Below are 17,774 nucleotides of genomic sequence, written 5' to 3'. Positions count from 1 at the left end.
GGCTAGTTTAAATGGGACATGTAAAACATTATGTAAAATTTGCTGAAATTGTAAGACATTTTACTTCAATGGTATTCGCTATATTGGTTAGCTATAATTTAAAAATAGTATATGTTATTAATATTTTAGATTGTTAAAATAGAATATATCAGTTCAATATGGTAATAAATGATGTGCAATCCTCCTACAGATTTCTTACAGACATGTAGAGGTTCGACAAATTTAGCCATCCAGAGGAGGTTGGCTAAAATTATAGACAACAGCCGGGTATGGTTGGAGTACGAGTTTTTCGAGCTGTTGGTTAAAATTTTTTATTTTTAGAATGCCAACTCACCATTTAGCTAAGGGTTTTCAAGCATCTCCAACGACGTTGGCTATGATCGTTTGCTAAATGGGACTTGTAAGACATTACGTAAAATTTGCTGAACCTGTAAGACATTTTGTTTCAATGGTATTGGCTATATTGGTTGGTTATAATTTAAAAATAGTATGTTATTAATATTTTAGATTGTTAAAATAGAATATATCAGTTCAATATAGTAATGTATGATGTGCAATCTTCCTACAGATTTCTTTCAGATCTGTAGAGGTTCGATAAATTTAGTCATTCACAGGAGGATGACTAAAATTATAGACAACAGCTGAGTATGGTTGAAGTTGAGTTTTTCAAGCTATTAGCTAAAATTTTGTATTTTTAGTAGGCCAACTCATCTTTTAGCTAAGGAGTTTTAATGGTTGGAGATACTCTTATAACATCTTTTTTGATATAGATATCCAAAATCAATAAATATCCATATATTCTTAATGCATGCTAGTGAAGGCCCCAAAAATAATCCTAATTTTGCCCGTTTTATTTGCCTGCTCCATCCACCCGAGACCCGTTAACCCATCTGCCCAGCACAGTTTGTTCCTTAATTTATGCCGTTCAATTCTCTTCCTCTGAATTCAAATTTCCAATCATGTGGATTAACCTCTTGGATTATGTGGCATCCTCTTGGATTCATACGGGCTTCAACCTGTGATATCAAAAATCATAACCGTGTCGCCGGTGTGTATTATCTTCGTGTTTCATCAAGTTTGATTTAAAGGTCGGAAACGAATTACTCTCAGATGCCGTCTCTCCCTTCGATAAAAGATGGTAAGTTTTTCCACACCCATATTATCCATCTTGCAATGTTGTGATGTGTTGAATGCTACAATATGGTTCAAGAGAATTTGACTTCTTGCAGATAGTTTTTGATTGATGCATATAAGGTGTTTGATTTGTGATTCTATGTGGGTTTGTTTGATTTTGTAAGATATTCTCACACTTTTATACTTTTTCATTCCAAGTCTCATCTTAGGTGTTAAGTAGATATGATTGTGTAGTACTTCACCTGCTCAACCTTTTTCATTTTTTTAAATATATGTTCAGGTCAAAAGCCAGTGTCACTAAGTGTCCACTCTCCTTCGTCGTCAGATAAGGGTATTGGTTTGTCTGTATTTTAAATTCAGTCATTTATTTTACTTTAAATTTTTCTCTTCTGCTCTCAATTTGAGTTCTGTATGTAGATATTCATTTTCATCTATAATTAATATCACTTGATATTATTTTACATTGTTTCATAAGGATGTATATATAGTTTTGAACTAAATCAATAGCTACAATTCGTGGAAGAAAATAGTTGTATCATGTCGATTCCCTTCAGGTTTTTTCTTCTCTTTATGATTTGTTTATTTATTTTAATATATCTAAGACCTAGCTTCTTATCATAATGATTCTTTATAATCTTGATTTCTTTGGATGTTGTAGCGATGCATAGTCTATAAACAGGGAAGAAAAAATGGAGGGACCAAGTTAGAAACCTTCCTTTTTAAACACAACTAACATCATAATCCTTGGATTGGTGATTGAGATTTCTTTCGAATTGTTTCTTACTGACCAGAAGTGGACGGAAAATAATTTTTTCCTAAATGGTAAAGTGTTACAAATTTTATGATGGATTATAGCATTATATCTTCTGTTTGTATCTTCTTATTCTTTTACATACTTAGATAACAATTGTCCTGTTTCACTGTTATATCTTTTTTTTTTCCAGATTCTCTATAGTCCTGCGTTGTGCACACATTAGAAACAACCCTTACTCGAATAGAAAAGCAAGTACATTTTTGATCCTACAATCTTGCATCTCATCACAGATTTTCTCGGAAGGTTTGTCATTTTGATCCTACAATCTTGCATCTCATCGCAGACTTATTCAAACATTAACGATAATAGACTTCTTCAAACTTTATTGATAGTGGCCAGAATTGTCTAAGGTGTACAGGTGCTCCGCGATTGGTTGCTTCTGTTGCCAGTGCATAAGCACAATAATCTGGCTAGCAACTTGAGGTGATTGCTTTTATAAAAATTTTGCAATATTGCCTTTATTACACAAAAAATGGTTATTCCTTCTAGGTCATCTCTTGAATAACTTTTAGAGTTTATTTATAAGACATAAAATTTTCAAGTATCAACCGTCCAATTTCAGTGTGTAGCTTATATTTTACAGTTTCTTCTTTCAGAAATCGGATCGAAGTTTGTCACCCTGGCCGCGATGGTATGGTGGTAGCCAGAATCATAAAAGAATACACAAAAAAGTGGTGGTATTCCTCTGATTGAAAGCTATTTTATTTTAAAGTTTTAACATTATTTCGCAACTGTTTGCTGCCTATTGATTTAAAATCTAATATTTGATAATCTCAGTATATAGTATAATATTGATATATGTAGATTTATATTATGCATGTGTTGGTGTTTTCTATACACATTTTTCCAGAGAAGAGTAGTAACTATTAACATTTTCTTGATATTATCTTTTTTTAGCGGTGTTACGCTTTAATGCATCTTTATTTAGTGATATGGCAATAGTAATAAAATGTTTAAGAACGTAATAGCTAAACAGTGGGAAGATGTAATCTTTTCTGATGTGAGGTTAATAAATCTTATGTTAAAATAAATAAACACTTTAGTGAAGAACTTCCTGTTAAAATAAATAAGTATCGGAAGTTTAAGCTCCCTACACGATTAAAAAAAAAGTGGCTGATAATTTTCATGAAATTAATGCTACTATATATTCCTTAGGGATATTATACCGTAGAGTTGAGGTTGCAAATAAAGATTGTGGATTTTTAGTATCAGAATTTACTTCAGTGCAACAAAGAATGACCTATTAACAGACTTTGGCAAAAGTGGTGTTAAGCTTTAATACATTTGTATTTAGTGATATAATAGTGATAGACTATTTTGGGACATAATGCTAGACTTGAAATTCCAGTGAATTTTGTTTTATGTGTTTTGTTTACAGGAAATCCCACCTATATATATGTGTACCTACTAAAGACTAAAGACTAGAAGCTACAAAAAGATGCAAGATATTCAAATTGGGAATGAGTTTTGTTCATTATCACCCAGGTATCATTAATTTTCATATTGCAGCTCTGTATATTTTTACAGCCATGAGTTTCTATTCTAACATCAATTCAGTAGGTGTGTAACTAATAAAAATCCTAGGAAAGAACAATGAGTCTCTTCATCATCTACAAAATAGTACAAAAATCACAAAGAGTTTAAAGCCAACTTATATATAAGCACCTGCGCTAAAGACAATTTTCATTATATGTCAAAGGTTAAATAATTTTAGTCTCCTCCAGGCTTATAGCATTTTTGTGAGCTTTCATGGCTACATGTATTGTTCCATTACAGGGTAACATATTATTTATACAGTCACCTTAGTAGTCCTATACATAAGTCAGTACTATATCCCCAATCATGGTTACATACTTTCTTAGAGAACATCTCTTTCCTAACTGATTCGAAGCTGCAAATAGACTACCACCAGTAACTTTTGTAATTGCAGTTGAAGAGACGGAAGATGTACATATCTCTGACTGCCCTGTCTTTATAATATCTGGAAACTCTTCGTGCATCGCAACAAAGGACATGTGGAACGAAATCAAAGAGGTTAGTTTAGCAAATCATTAAGATTTAATTAAATTGACATCTTTCACATAAAATTTGAGCTCTCCGCACTCTACTTTCACGACCAAAGTTGGCTGAACAATGACGTCTTAAAAGTGTTAGAACTGCTAATTTATAATATACCTTAAAAAGAGATAAAAAGATGGTGGATATTGGATTCTTTCTTTTGAGATTAATTCCATGTGTTGTTTGCTTAGTACACCGTTTTGGAATTTGGTGATCACCTCACTAAAAAGAAAAAAAGAATCTCACCATACTAAATTTCCTAAATAAAAGAATTTTTTCTCAGTTTCTAATAAAAGCCCTTATTTTTTATAGTGTTAATTATAAGTTGTTGCGTAGTGAGGTGTTCAGAGCATATATCCCTGTCAAAATCTGTTTGCATATAAACCATTCCGAGAAGTCAGTGGTTGTTTCAAGGGTAGTTTTCACTTAATTTTGGATTATCATAAAATGCACATCATATATTATTTTACTAATAATTTGAAATTCATACAATCTATGATCATGATTGTATTTTTCTTAAAACAGACTAATGAGGCATTCTATGCATAAGTTTACCAATTTCGCTGGAAGAGACTTACACACGTACTTAAGTTTATTATTTTTCTGCATGCTATGCAAAATCAGAATTTGGCATATGATTTAATCTTTCATACATTACACAATTGTTGGTGATGGAGCACATGTATAGTCTTCAAGTAATTTTAATCAGTTCAGAGTTTAATCCCCCTTTGAAACACAAGTAACTATTTCTTGGTTGTTATACGCATTACAGGGAATATAGTGTACAGACTACCTTTTGTCGTGATCTCAGGCCTGGACTCCATATCGGCGTTTTCTTCCTCGGACAAATCTGCCGCCCCTTCTACTGCAGCGCGGCTGTTTGAATGCATGCAAGGGGAGAGAAGTGTTTTGCTTTAGCTTTTTTGGACAATTATTAGGCTCCTCTTTTTAAGTTGTGCCTTATGTAAAGACCTTTTTAGATGTGTCTAATTGATATTTCGTCTCTATTTAATTTATTTAGGAGTTAATATGGATAACTAACTAGAAACTAATTTATATTAATTTTGGGGAATAACATTAACAAATATGTTTTTTTATACGTAGTAAAAATTTAACAAGAACTTGATATAATTATTCTTCCCAAAATAATTTTGTGTGATATGATTTTCGTGTTTATTTTTTGAGCGGATAAAGTTTTGATGTAGACAGTTGTCAGGTATAATTTTTTTTTATATATGAGTTCATATGTTAATATCATTTTTAAAAAATTGGGTATGAATTGATTATAAGTTCGGGAAGTTAATATTAAAATGACCAATACATGTTTGGAAAAAATTAAAATTTTACTTTTTTAAAAGAAAATTATACATAATAAAATTAATCTTTCTAATATTTTTTAAGTTGATATGTGTTTTTATTTTTGGGGTTATAGATTTGAAACTGATAATTATAAATGGACATTTATTTCTATGAGCTTATTTTATAATTTAAAATTTGAGTTCAATACTACCATAAAGAGTTGGTTTCCAAGTTAATAATGTTTCAGTGAGCTATGTATGTAATCAAGTTTCTTGATAAGCAAACATTTTGAGTTAGATATAACCATGATCTTAAAAAATGTATCTTTTACTTCTTACTACAGCACGAGTCTCTTCTACTACAACAGCCACAGTCACAGCAAGGGAACAACCCACAACTTGAGGAGCTTAAATCTTTTAAAAATGTGCTTGAGCGTTTTCTATCATTCGTACAAATTTCGAAGAGCAATATACAGATGGGATACAAGGATAAATTAGACTCTTATGAAAAGCAAATTATTAACTCGAATAGGCCTCAGAAGCCTATTCCTCCTATGCAGCTGGACCAATCACTTATCCCATCAAATGTGCCCTCCATGCTGCAGTCGCAACGACAAGTGTCAAATGACCCATCTGCAGCCTACTGATAATCAATTTGAATTTCCAGATGCAATGGGGGGGCAATGAAGCAGAATATGGTGAATTTGCAGCACATTTCATCTCCTCCTTTATCTGGGCTTTTCTTATGCACAGAAGAATGTGATGAATTAGCTACAACCAAGTTTTACTTGGGGTTCAAGACAAAGAAACTCTCTGCATTCAGTATAGTAAGTTGCTCCCGGACCTGTACAACAAAAATCAATGAGGCAAATGTGAACCTTATTTCATCACACAGTGGGGTGAATTGTCTAAAGGCCATTTACGTTTAACCATCAAGCATAATTGATGTGCATGTAACATAGCCAGGATTGTGTAAGCAGGGACTAAAATACTATAAAACAATTCATATTTAAGCTACTATGTTTTGTACAATTTTTTGTTAAGATATTCGTAATATATAGAATTGACAAGTTAATTTATTGCACTAAAATATAAACCATTCTTTTTGTTGGTTCATAAGATCAGAGATATACTTTGATTATATGGTATTTTTTTTTATAAAAATTATCGACAAATTTTTTATAGAGCGCTATTTTTTTCGGGGTGCACACAGTAAATGTGACGAGTCATGTATACTAATCATGCTGCTGTTAATTTTCAAAAGAAAGCTATAAGTATCTTTGCATGATTCATTTATTTTCCAAAGTAAGCTATAAGTATCTCCGAATGATTCAGATATTTTTCAAAAAATATTATTAATATACATAAAACTCCTTTTTTTTTTCATAATAAAACATAAGATGTATAAATTTTAATATTCTGTAAAGGGAGCTCGCGTAGCGCGGGCATAATTCCCTAGTTATTTATTAATAAGCCAAACTCCATTTTGGTGGAATATCAAAATTACTAACTGTCAAAGTATCATATGCGAAAGTATCAAAGTACTTTTGATCTTTTATAATATCTTTTATGATATGGATATCCAAAAACAATCAATATCTTTTATCAATAAGCAAGATTCAATTTCGGTGAAATTAGAAGTACCAAATATCAAAGTAACATATCTCAAAGTACCAACATTTGGTGATTACTTTTATATTTAATTATTATCATCATCATTCTACTAGACATATATATTGGTCTTGACTTTATAACACAGCGATTATTCATGAAAGATATTTGTATCCCAACAGAACTAAATGTTTTTTATTCAAAATTGAAATAATTTAACTTGCGAATTAACTCTATAAAATTCTATCAAATGAATATAACGTTCGAGCAGAGCATTTGTGTGGATATGAGAATATAAAATAAAATTTTTTTTACATAAAAATAAGCTTAAATATTCTATTATTCTATTATTATTTATTACTTAAAAGACATATATACATATTAGAACTTTATAATATAATGATTAATCATGAAACATAATAACATGCTAATGGAATTAAATATTTTGATTTTTAAAATTGAAACAATTTAATTTATAAATTAACTCTATAAAATTTTAATAAGATAAATATAAGGAGACAACAGAGTTTTTGTGCAGATATGAGAACATGAAATAAACAAAATTATTTAAATAAAAAAATAAGCTAAAAAGCTTTATTATTATATTACTATAAAAAAACTTTTATATTTAATAGGACAATTTTTTATTTTAATAATAATAACCATCATAGTATTAAGAAAAGGTTTTTATATATTAAAAAGAACTTTATAATTTAACGATTATTTTAACAACAAATTCTTTATTTAGACCGTGCTCGACGCAGGTCATCATCTAGTCAAAAATAAGAGCATCTCCAATGGGGGTGCCAAGAAGAGTGCTTAAGTGCCATGTGGCATGACATGGCATGACACTCTTGTTGGCTCTCCATTGGAGTACAAGGAGTGCCAAGTAAAGTTGCCAACTTTTGGCACCCTCTTAAAATAGATAAAAGTTGATATATCACCCTAAAGTCATATACTTCCCTATCTTATTATACTTATGTTTAATTTAATTTTTTTATATAAATGTGTGGCAACTTTGGGTGCCAACCATTGGAGCAAATATATAGGTAGAAGTTGCCAAAAGTACAAATGAAGAGAGAGAAAATAAAATAGTAGTACTTTTGATGATTTGGCATTTTAAGCAACTCTACTTAGCACCCCCCATTGGTGATGCTCTAAGTACTACTACATGAAAGAATCAGGACTTGTTTGCTCCTTTTTATGGCTAACCCCTTCCCAGAAAATTAATGCTTTATTTCCATAATATACAGAGCACGAGATTAAAGAACAGAAAACAAAGAGAACTTAAACTAATGACTTTATTCTAACGGTCTTTCTAATGTGTGCCCAAGGGCACACAATAATCACTAAATTCTATAAAAATGGCCTATTCTGATTGGTGGAGGTGATGTGAATGCAGGGGGGGCATTATCATTTATTACTCATCCACCAATCAAAAGGAGCTATTTTTATTGGAGTTAGGGACTATTGTGTGCTCTTGGGCACACCATAGAAAATCCCTTATTCTAATAAGGCAAGCTCTTAGAACTTGAACTAATGACCAAAAACTTGAGCTTAGAAGAGCTTTCATCGCCATGAGCACGACGAGCCATTGATTCCATATTTTTGTACAGACTTTGCTTCACCATGTTTTTCATCACCTTCTTTCCTTCACTCACTTCTCTTTGATTCACCGGAGAGCCAGAGGACAATCTTTGCGTTTGAGGTCCCGAATGAGGCCTCATTTTTGTTTGTCGTTCATCTTTAAACCATTGTAACAATCTCAATGCTCTTTTTTGTGCCAGAGGACTACTTAACAAGGAAACTTCAAGAAGAACAGGAACGATGCCTGCATTCGACATTTTCAATCTTTGTACCGGGCTTTGATGTGCTAAAATCATCAAGACATAAGCAGATAATTCTTGGCTTATTGGCTTATCATTCCATGTCATGATCTCTATCAAGCTCTCGGGAACCATTGGACTACTTTCCAGTGCTTTTTTCCCTGTTAAGGTCACTACTAAGTTTCCTAAGGTTGCCAGAGCTTTTTCTGATGTTTGTTTAACCGAAGAGAGTCTCAAGAGGATGTTAAACACTTCATCTGAAGCCAGAGTGTTTGCATTGTCTAGCATATTAGAAAGATTGTATAATGTGCCTAAACAATATTCTTTCGTGTCAAGACTTGAATTTGATTCAAGCACGGAGATCACAAAAGGAACCATCATCGACGAGTTTACTGGAAATTGGCTGTTGGCTAGGGAAGATACAGACAGGACTAGCTGTGCAAAGTCATGCATTGTTTCTTCATCTAAAACACCGATATTCCCGGGTAGTTTTGATAAGATTCCTGCATCCATTATCAGTGCCTTGTTCCTGAAAAACCAACAACAAACAAAAAGATAATCAATATGAATGCAAACCCCATGAGCTTCAAACTTAAGTCCATATGAGACCAATAATATAGTAAAGACTTGACTTCCCCATGTCCCATTTCTTTGAATCTCAAAAATCATGAACATCATATGTAATTGTGGGGTTTTCCAATAATGCAGAAAATAAACAGAATGAAGGTCAACAAACAGTTTTTTATGTTCTGAATATATTATAAGCTAGAGGATATCTCAACAACTGAAATAAAATCACAAGAACTGCAAAAAAATACCAGATGATTAAACATAATTATAGAATAAAGCATTTAAATAAAACAACTTGTCTGCTTAAGCAGAGTTGAGCCACCTACAACTATGGAGCTTAGTGGACAGTCAGCGCAGCTCATGCCCCTTATTTCCATATAAGTTAGTTCATTCTTTAAATAATTAGTATTGGTCTTCATTTAGATCGTTGAAAAAATGGTTCTCCTTGGCAATGCATATCTGTATATGTGAAATTCCAGATATGACAATGGGAATAACTTTAAATAACAAGCGATTTTTTAGTAGGTTTCTGTTTGGTTTTTTTGTCTTGTTACTCGAAAAGTCTAGATCAGTGACACAGATATTTATAACAAATGGAGCAATAGGATGGAGGATAGTGCTGTCCCATTTGGGATATTAAGTTTGAAGATAGAAGTTCAAATAGAGCCAACCCACCTACCGACTATTATAACAAAAACACTGTCATGTCATGCCATGCTAGGGCCGGGAGAACCAGGATTCTGAAATAGCCGGGTCAAGAAAGTACTAGTGCTTACATGTGGATGATGAACAAATTTTGAAGATTAGCGGGGGCTCAAACAAAAAATTCTACTCATTCTTAAGGGCAAAAGATGACTGAGAACAGTTTTTTACTACTGATTTTTCTTGCTCATAATTTCATTTGGAAAGATATGAAAAGGTCAGAAAACGATGGTACAAAAGTCAGGTTAACTGGACCCAGCATAGAATCTTGAACAAACACAAGAGCCAAGAGTTTGCTGGTGGGCGCTGAAATCTAAATATCCAAGCAGAGATCATGCCTATTTAAGTCGATAAATGTATCTTCTCCAACTCTATAAATAGAGTGTCTCATCAACCATGATAATTAAGATAATTCACATATAAAGAAATTTGCAGACTAACAAAAACAGCAGTACTTGCTAAAATAAACGAGTATTTACATTTCTGTTATCGATAACCTTTTAAAATAAACAAACACACACGAGCTCCATGATGGATTAGGAAATAAGTTATCATCCACTTAAGTCTTCGCAAACCACCATTGCGTAGAAATAAGTTTCTTTTAATTGTAAGAACATTTTATCAAGAACTTGAACGCCCACTGTTTATAAACTGCTTCAAATTAATAAATTTTGATTATAAATTTACTTAAAAATGTGATATTTGATAAAGAACTTACGTGTAAGTGCCGTTAGCGAGCTCAGTAAGCGCTTGAACTGCCAGCCTCTGTCGTGCCGTGGCTTCTGATCCAGCCATTGCCACCAGTGGTGGAATCACACCTAGCTCGGCCATTAATTTTCGCCTACTCAACGCTTCTGCCGCGAGGTTTTTGATATCTTTAGCAGCAATATCCTTTTCTTCGGGGCTCCCGAAGAGAAGCTTCTTAACTGCCCTTTGCAAAATTACCATCTCTTGTTCTTTCTTTTCTTCTTCTTGATCATTCATGTCTGCAACTTTGGCTGTGGTGTTTGATGGCTCAGATGGCTTGATGGAACTCTTGGGGTTGAGGAACCGTCGGATTCGAGTAAAGAATCGTAGCTTTGTGATGGTCGAGTGCCATGTTGAAGTGTGATCAGACATTTTCAATCAAAGCTTTGAAAACAGAGAGGGAGAGAGAGAGAAGGGGGAGAGAGAACAATATCTCTATGAGGTGCTTTTGGTTATTTATACAAGTCCGGTTTTGTAGACTATTTTTAAGAGAGAGAGAAAACAAGGGAGATATTACAGAATCTGAAAATTATAGAAGAAGACTTTGAAGGTAAAAACAAAGAGAGCACATGCGGACTCACAACAGTGTCTCGAAGAAATGGGGTCTATTGATCTACCTATAAATATTGTATGCACCTAAAATATTTATCGAATTCGATTGTGTGTATATAATTTGTAGCGGAATCATGATATTGAGCGAACCGGAATCATTCAATATCTCGAATTTTCTCGTAATGTCGAATTATAATACAACATATTGCATCATTTGCTAATTGTTTGGCATTGGCGCACTTGGTAATCAATTCAAAGAGGCAGAGCAATAAAGTTGACTTAAGTTAGGTTGCCGAATGCACCTAAAGATTGTAGCCAAGGACTCTTTGAACACTTTCATACATGTTTCAATTCTACATGCAGCATTTTCCGCAGCACACGAGTCAGATTTTGTGTATCGAGAATCAGAACTAATGGGTTACATCAATAAGATTTATAGGAAATTTTTTCGATAAATCAAAAATTGTAAGCTAAATTGAATTGTAATCAATAAATTATTATAATTTTTAAAGATTAATCAAAATTAATTGGGAATTTTTCAATAAATCGGGAATGATTAGAACATTGGTATTATAATACTTATATTATATATATTTTTTCCTAGCAAAACTTTATTATATATGTGCAACTAGGTCCAAGTTTTGGACCTCTTTTCGGCTGCAAATTGTCAATTGATATTCTAGTGCTTGGATAACTTGTATAATTTCTCTGTTCTGTGTTTTGCTTATGAATCACTTCATCCGAATCTGCTCGAATATCGAATCTGAGTGTGGAAGATCGAGAGAGATCATACGGTTATCAGTTATCACTCTTCTCAATGGTTCCTTTGCGTTGAAGACGCCCTTTAAGTTTGTTTAATACACAAATCATTAAGTTCCAGAAACTCAATCTTAGTCTTACTTTATTAATGTGATCTATTAGTTTGCTTAAGAGCCATGCACATTATACTAGTACTCAAGCTGTATGCAACATCTGGTATCGAGAGATTCCTCAGAAAGCGGCGAATTTATAATTTATGAGCGCACATTGCACATCCACGCGTATGAGTGTCAGAGATTTACACGTGAATACGCGATACAATTCATGCACGAATATTCAGTTATCAGGTATCAATGATACGATATGGCTGCAGCACCTGTTGTGATCCTTCATCGACGCTCAATTAACTGGAAAATGGAGGCGGACAGCTCATATGATCAAGGGACTCAGAAATACTGACACTAGCTCTATGCATCAACTGGACAATGAAGACTGCTTGCGAGACAGCTCATGCGAATGTACAATTAATGGACTAGAATCTGTTTTAGAAGTACGAATGCACATTAGTTAAATTAGATCATAATTCAAACTGAACCAGCTGTTAATCCACTGATATGTTGGGACACTGTCTGCAGACGTATCAGTAATTAGTTCCTCTGTTATTACTCGGACTCGCGTACTAGAGAATTCTGATTACCTGTGGAGGATTAATAAGAATTGTAAACTCCAGGCAGCTAAAAGATGTGAGGGACCTTCAAAGCTAGCCACAAGATATTTGGGTTACCGTACAAATTCATGGTGCATCATCGAGCTGTAATTCCATTAAATGGTCCATTTTATAACTCAAGCCACTGAATATCACTTTTGCATTAAGACATGGATAAAGTCAATTTATTGTTTCTGTTATATAGACATGCAGGGACGGATCTAGTAAGAGGCACACTTAGAATTCGGTGTACGTTTCAAATTCGTTCATTTATCCATAATATTCCAAATCAAACGTATGCTATTGACATCATATGCAGCGACAGATCATGATTTGACTAAGACGAGGGCAACTTCTGTAGAAATATTACACATGTTCTCATTAAATTCAAATATAATCCTATTATAAGAAGACAATAGAACTCCGCCACCTAACTAAAAAGTGGTTGTTAGTGTGTGCTTGCAGGCATACACAAGAAAATCCGTTTAACTGTAGCTATTGCTTACTTTTATGGGACAAAGATGTTAGGAATTCACATCTTAGAATAAGTCTGCAACACTGGTTTCCTAAACGTAAACAGCCGTCTACTTTCACATAAGATTTTGAAATCTTCGCTACAGCAAATTTGTTCCCAGATTTAATTCAAGATTCTGCACTTTCAAACTATATTGTGACTTTTATCCTTGATAAAGAGCGCGGAAAGCGATAATAGAAGTCAAATTAGTGGAGAAACCACTTGGCACTAAATAAATGAAACCAGGGGAGCTTGACAATTACTCCCTCTGTCCCATTTAATTGTATACGTTTCTTTTCAACTGCTCGACACGCATTTCAATGCTCTTATAAAACATAGTTCCGTAACTTATTTTTGAGATTTTCTTTTTCTGAATAAAAATATAACATCTAAACTTTAATTTAGAAAAAAAAAAATTTAAAAATAAATTACACAACTATACTTTACAGAAGCATTAAAGTCCGTGCCGCGTCCCCGTCCCCCAATGTATACTACTCAGGGGGACGGAGGGAGTAGTAATACTGGATCAGGATACAATTTTCCACCATAGAACCAACAATAGCCAAACTAAAAGTGGATTTAAACATTCAACTGATAGCAATGTCCATTACCATCACATAAGACTTACATGTTGATCGTTTGAAGACTGCAACTCAGATTAACAAGTCTAAGAAGGAAAATAAAGTTCGTCGTGGAATCATTAATACTCAGATGACGCGTTGCAGTCTTCTGCAGAGAATCAGTAAATTTCATTGGACGCAATATGATTTCACGAGGAATCAGCAAGTTGGACGAAATGTAGTTGATTGTTATTTTCATTGCTGCGAGGCAAAAACACTTTGGAATATTTTCCACAGAAAATGAAAAAGTGCAAAGGTTAGACCACTAAAAGTGCTTGCTGCATATTGAGTAACTATTGTTATTTGAGACTCTAAAGGAACCCTCCTATATGCTCTCAGCACTATATTTGAGCTTATAATTTTATTTTTTTGGAAATATTCAAACATTGAAGAAGTATTTGAGAGTTGCACTTGGACCTGACAAGTCATAACTGTGTTCAGTGTACAGTTAAGCGAAAAGGAGCCCTAAATTGCTGCTGCGGCAAAAAGGTTTTTTTAAATATACATAAATCAATTAATCAATAGACAGATGTAGTGGAATAATTAAAAATTATAACTTGCCCCAGCCGGAATCGAACGTGGACTGGTCTCTGCCTTGGAATACCCGTGCTTGAATGTCAATTTGATGAGCTGAATGCATCTTCGTATTTATCTATGAAACATTCATAAAGCATTAGAAGCCCGTAAACTTGCGTTCACTTGGATGGAATAGAATGAAGAGATACAAAAGTTTCAATAATTCACTCGACTGGATGATGTAGGTATGATTTTAGTAACTCATGTCAGAGAGCAAAAGAGCACTTAACTGCAACAACTTTAATATCAGAGATATTCTAGATTTGCTTAAACTAAGCTTAATGAAAGAATATCACCCCCTTTATATGGATAATATGTCTGTCGACTAATAATAAAAGCGCCTTTTAGATGGTAGGAAACGATGCATCTGTGGCAATACCACAAATGCCTCGAGGATCAGCAACATCTCGAATGAAGTATCCATATCCTCCCTCACCCCATCCCGTTCCCCACGAATTCTTCACAATCCAATACTTGACTCCGTTACCATTTGCACCATAGCCAACAATTGTAAGCGCATGGTCACATTGTGTGCCACACCCTGCATTGAACACACCGCTGGAGTAAAATCTGAACCGGTAATCCCTACTATCAACAGCAACTGAAACAGGTTGATTTGCCACCGCTTTCAACAAATCAGCTTCACTATTTTGGGGCACATTTTGATATCCATTTATTCTAACAGCTGCATGATTGACATCGCTGTTTTGGCACGTGCCTTGTTCGCTAGTGTAAGAATAGTCTGATTCCGCGGTGATACCATTCTTTTATATGAAACTAAATACATTCTGCATGCTACCCTTGTTGCAACCATGGTCATCATGGTCACAGTCTACAATTTCTTGCTCAGACAACGATACGAGCTTCCCTCGGGTAATATATGCAATGCCTTCCACAGCTGCAACTGCTGAAAATGCATAGCAGCTGCCTATAACACCAAAAATTAGTCACAAAATTATTAAAAAAATAGAATTGTCAAAGCAAGAATGTAACTGACCACACTGTCCCTGGTCTTTCACGGGAGTGACCGCCCCTTTTTTTCGCCAGTCAATGCTACTTGGAACGGATTCTAAATTTGCATACTTGAAAAAGGTGTCGTTCTTGGCCATGGACATCCCGGGGGAGTAAGCTTTCGAGCTTTTACTGTAACCAGTATAAAAATCTTGAAATTCTTCATCTGTTAAATCTGCGAAATTGTTTAGAGTTAAATTAAATCCTTTATTTCCCCCTCTACTAAAAGCCTCTACAAGTTCTGCATTTTCCTTGAAAATTGTAAACCTCATCTCCTTCTCTGCTAAATCTTTGTAAACGCGGGCATATTTGAACATCCAGTTGTCGAAAATTCTCACAATATCTTCATAAGGAATAGTCTGAGAGGAAGTTTGATAGGATAAATTGTTTAACCCCAAGATCACAAAAATTATAATAATAAACATGGCACTAGGAGAAGCCATGTCTGCAAATACAAATTTAAAAGGTTCAATTTATAGGTAAAGACAGAGAGTAATCTGTTTTAGCTTAAATTTAATACTTCATTAATTTTTAAACATAATTAATTACTTCTACGTTTGCTAGACTGACATAAATATATGTGTACTGTAACCTGCAGCCCTCATGTTTCTAGATTGAGCACTCTTTGTTGCTTTGTGTGATTTGCAGAATGCCTTGGATCCAGCTAGTTATAAGCATGAAATATAAACATAAACAGAACTTATTTTATACACAGTTCTTGCCAATTCCCTGATATCTAATTTCTTCAAACTAAACAAATCATCAAAACTTAACGCGAAAGAACACTAAGCAAATGAGCACCTACTTATTAACTAATAAGCCAATTAAGCCTATACTGCTAGCTACAACTGAAAAGCTTCTTATAAGACATTAGTCTAGAATAATCATGACGAGGATAACATATTGTTCCAGCTCTTTCACATAGTAGGGTACGACGGATCAGTGGCAATGCCACAGAGGCCTCGAGGATCTCCAACATCTCTGGCAATGTAGATATATCCATTGTCTCCCCAGTTTGAACCCCAGGAGTTCTTGACAATCCAATACTTCTGTCCATCGTCTGTCACGCCATAGCCCACAACTGCAACCGCGTGATTGACACCCGAGCTGCATTCCATATCCATAATACCACTATTGTAATATTTGAAATAATAATCACCACCAGAAACAGCCACTGCAATGGGCTGATGCGCCACAGCTAAAAGCATTTGGGATTCGCTGTATCTTGGAACATCTTCGTATCCACCAATCTGAACAGCTGGATTCGACGCAGCATTTTGGCAGTAGCCTTGTTGTCCTCTGTACGGATAATCTGATTCGGTGCTGACACCATTATCCCTAATGAAGTCATAAGTGGGTTCCATGGCACCTCCATTGCACTTGTAGTTTGAATTGTCACAGTCCAGTATCTCTTGTTCAGATAATGACACTAGCTGTCCTCTTGAAATTGCATTAAGACCTTCTACAGCAGCAATAGATGCAAATGCAAAGCAGTCCCCTATTCACAAACAGTCACAATTGAAAATCAGTTACAAAAATACTCGATATGTCCCACTCAGAAACAGGATACGACAGGAAAACAATTAACAAAACCGGAAACACTTACCACATGATCCTTGATACTTGATAGGCGTGACTGCCCCTTTCTGTCGCCAGTCCACACTAGGCGGAACCCCCTGTACATTTGCATATCTAAAATAACTACGACGTGGACGTCCATAGTCCCCATAAAATTCCGGCCTTACTGAGGACCCCGAGAACGACGCCGTCCTTGTCATGCTTCTGTTGTAACCACTGGCATGAGTCACTCGAAACTCCTCATCAGTTAAATCAGCAAAGTGATTAACAGCTAACGTAAATCTTCTATTCGGATCGCTATTAAACGCTTCGATACGCTCCACATTTTCCTTAAAAATCTTGAACCTCGCCTCTTGCTCCATGGCATCTCTGTACACCCGACCGTGCTGAAGCATCCATTCTTGATGCCTTTCGAACATGGTTTTCCCGAGTTGCGGTCCGGCCCGAGACGATGAAACCTCGTAGGGCAGCAGAAGTCCCATGATCAACAAGAAAAGAGCCATGCACAAGGCATATGGAGAAGCCATTGCACAGTGTACTTCACCAGACTCACTAAGCTTTCTAAGATAATAATTGATAGTAGTAATAATTTGTGTAGTGTACAATGCATGCATGTAGCTTATTTATAAGGAGATTAAGATGAGTAGATGAGTATTACTCTTAATTTTCCACCTATTAAGGGGGAAATTTAAGACTAA

General features: G+C 34.6%; 2 protein-coding genes, 1 long non-coding RNA gene and 1 pseudogene across 14 annotated transcripts; 1 reads left to right on the top strand and 3 right to left on the bottom strand.

Moving 5' to 3' along the window:
- Window positions 1-839: 839 nt before the first annotated feature.
- On the top strand, window positions 840-5,034 carry LOC108198325 (uncharacterized). Of its 12 annotated transcripts, XR_010288129.1 has the most exons (11): window positions 843-1,138; window positions 1,230-1,293; window positions 1,415-1,465; window positions 1,610-1,688; window positions 1,793-1,956; window positions 2,079-2,191; window positions 2,281-2,371; window positions 2,545-2,625; window positions 3,327-3,433; window positions 3,879-3,982; window positions 4,779-5,034. It is a non-coding gene; the product is annotated as an uncharacterized LOC108198325 (long non-coding RNA). The 12 variants fall into 12 exon arrangements; XR_010288128.1 differs by having other exon boundaries at window positions 841-1,138; window positions 1,415-1,688; XR_010288126.1 differs by having other exon boundaries at window positions 842-1,138; window positions 1,610-1,956.
- Window positions 5,035-8,284: 3,250 nt separating this feature from the next.
- On the bottom strand, window positions 8,285-11,260 carry LOC108213902 (U-box domain-containing protein 7). Its single transcript, XM_017385689.2, has 2 exons — window positions 10,732-11,260; window positions 8,285-9,270 (listed from the first exon to the last, which is right to left on the bottom strand). Exons 1-2 carry the CDS (start codon window positions 11,130-11,132, stop codon window positions 8,424-8,426), a joined length of 1,248 nt encoding a protein of 415 aa, XP_017241178.1. The 5' UTR covers window positions 11,133-11,260; the 3' UTR covers window positions 8,285-8,423.
- A 3,571-nt stretch (window positions 11,261-14,831) lies between these two features.
- LOC108223898 (ervatamin-B-like) lies at window positions 14,832-15,941 on the bottom strand (annotated as a pseudogene).
- A 241-nt stretch (window positions 15,942-16,182) lies between these two features.
- LOC108197631 (zingipain-2) lies at window positions 16,183-17,774 on the bottom strand. The gene is made up of 2 exons (XM_017365302.2): window positions 17,105-17,774; window positions 16,183-16,996 (listed from the first exon to the last, which is right to left on the bottom strand). The coding sequence occupies exons 1-2, from the start codon at window positions 17,688-17,690 to the stop codon at window positions 16,416-16,418; spliced, it is 1,167 nt and encodes a 388-aa protein (XP_017220791.1). The 5' UTR covers window positions 17,691-17,774; the 3' UTR covers window positions 16,183-16,415.

This window comes from Daucus carota, chromosome 1, assembly GCF_001625215.2.
Source record: "Daucus carota subsp. sativus chromosome 1, DH1 v3.0, whole genome shotgun sequence".
Lineage (NCBI taxonomy): Eukaryota > Viridiplantae > Streptophyta > Magnoliopsida > Apiales > Apiaceae > Daucus > Daucus carota.
Note: the sequence above shows the minus strand (reverse complement) of the source record. Positions and strands in the feature narration are given on the sequence as shown.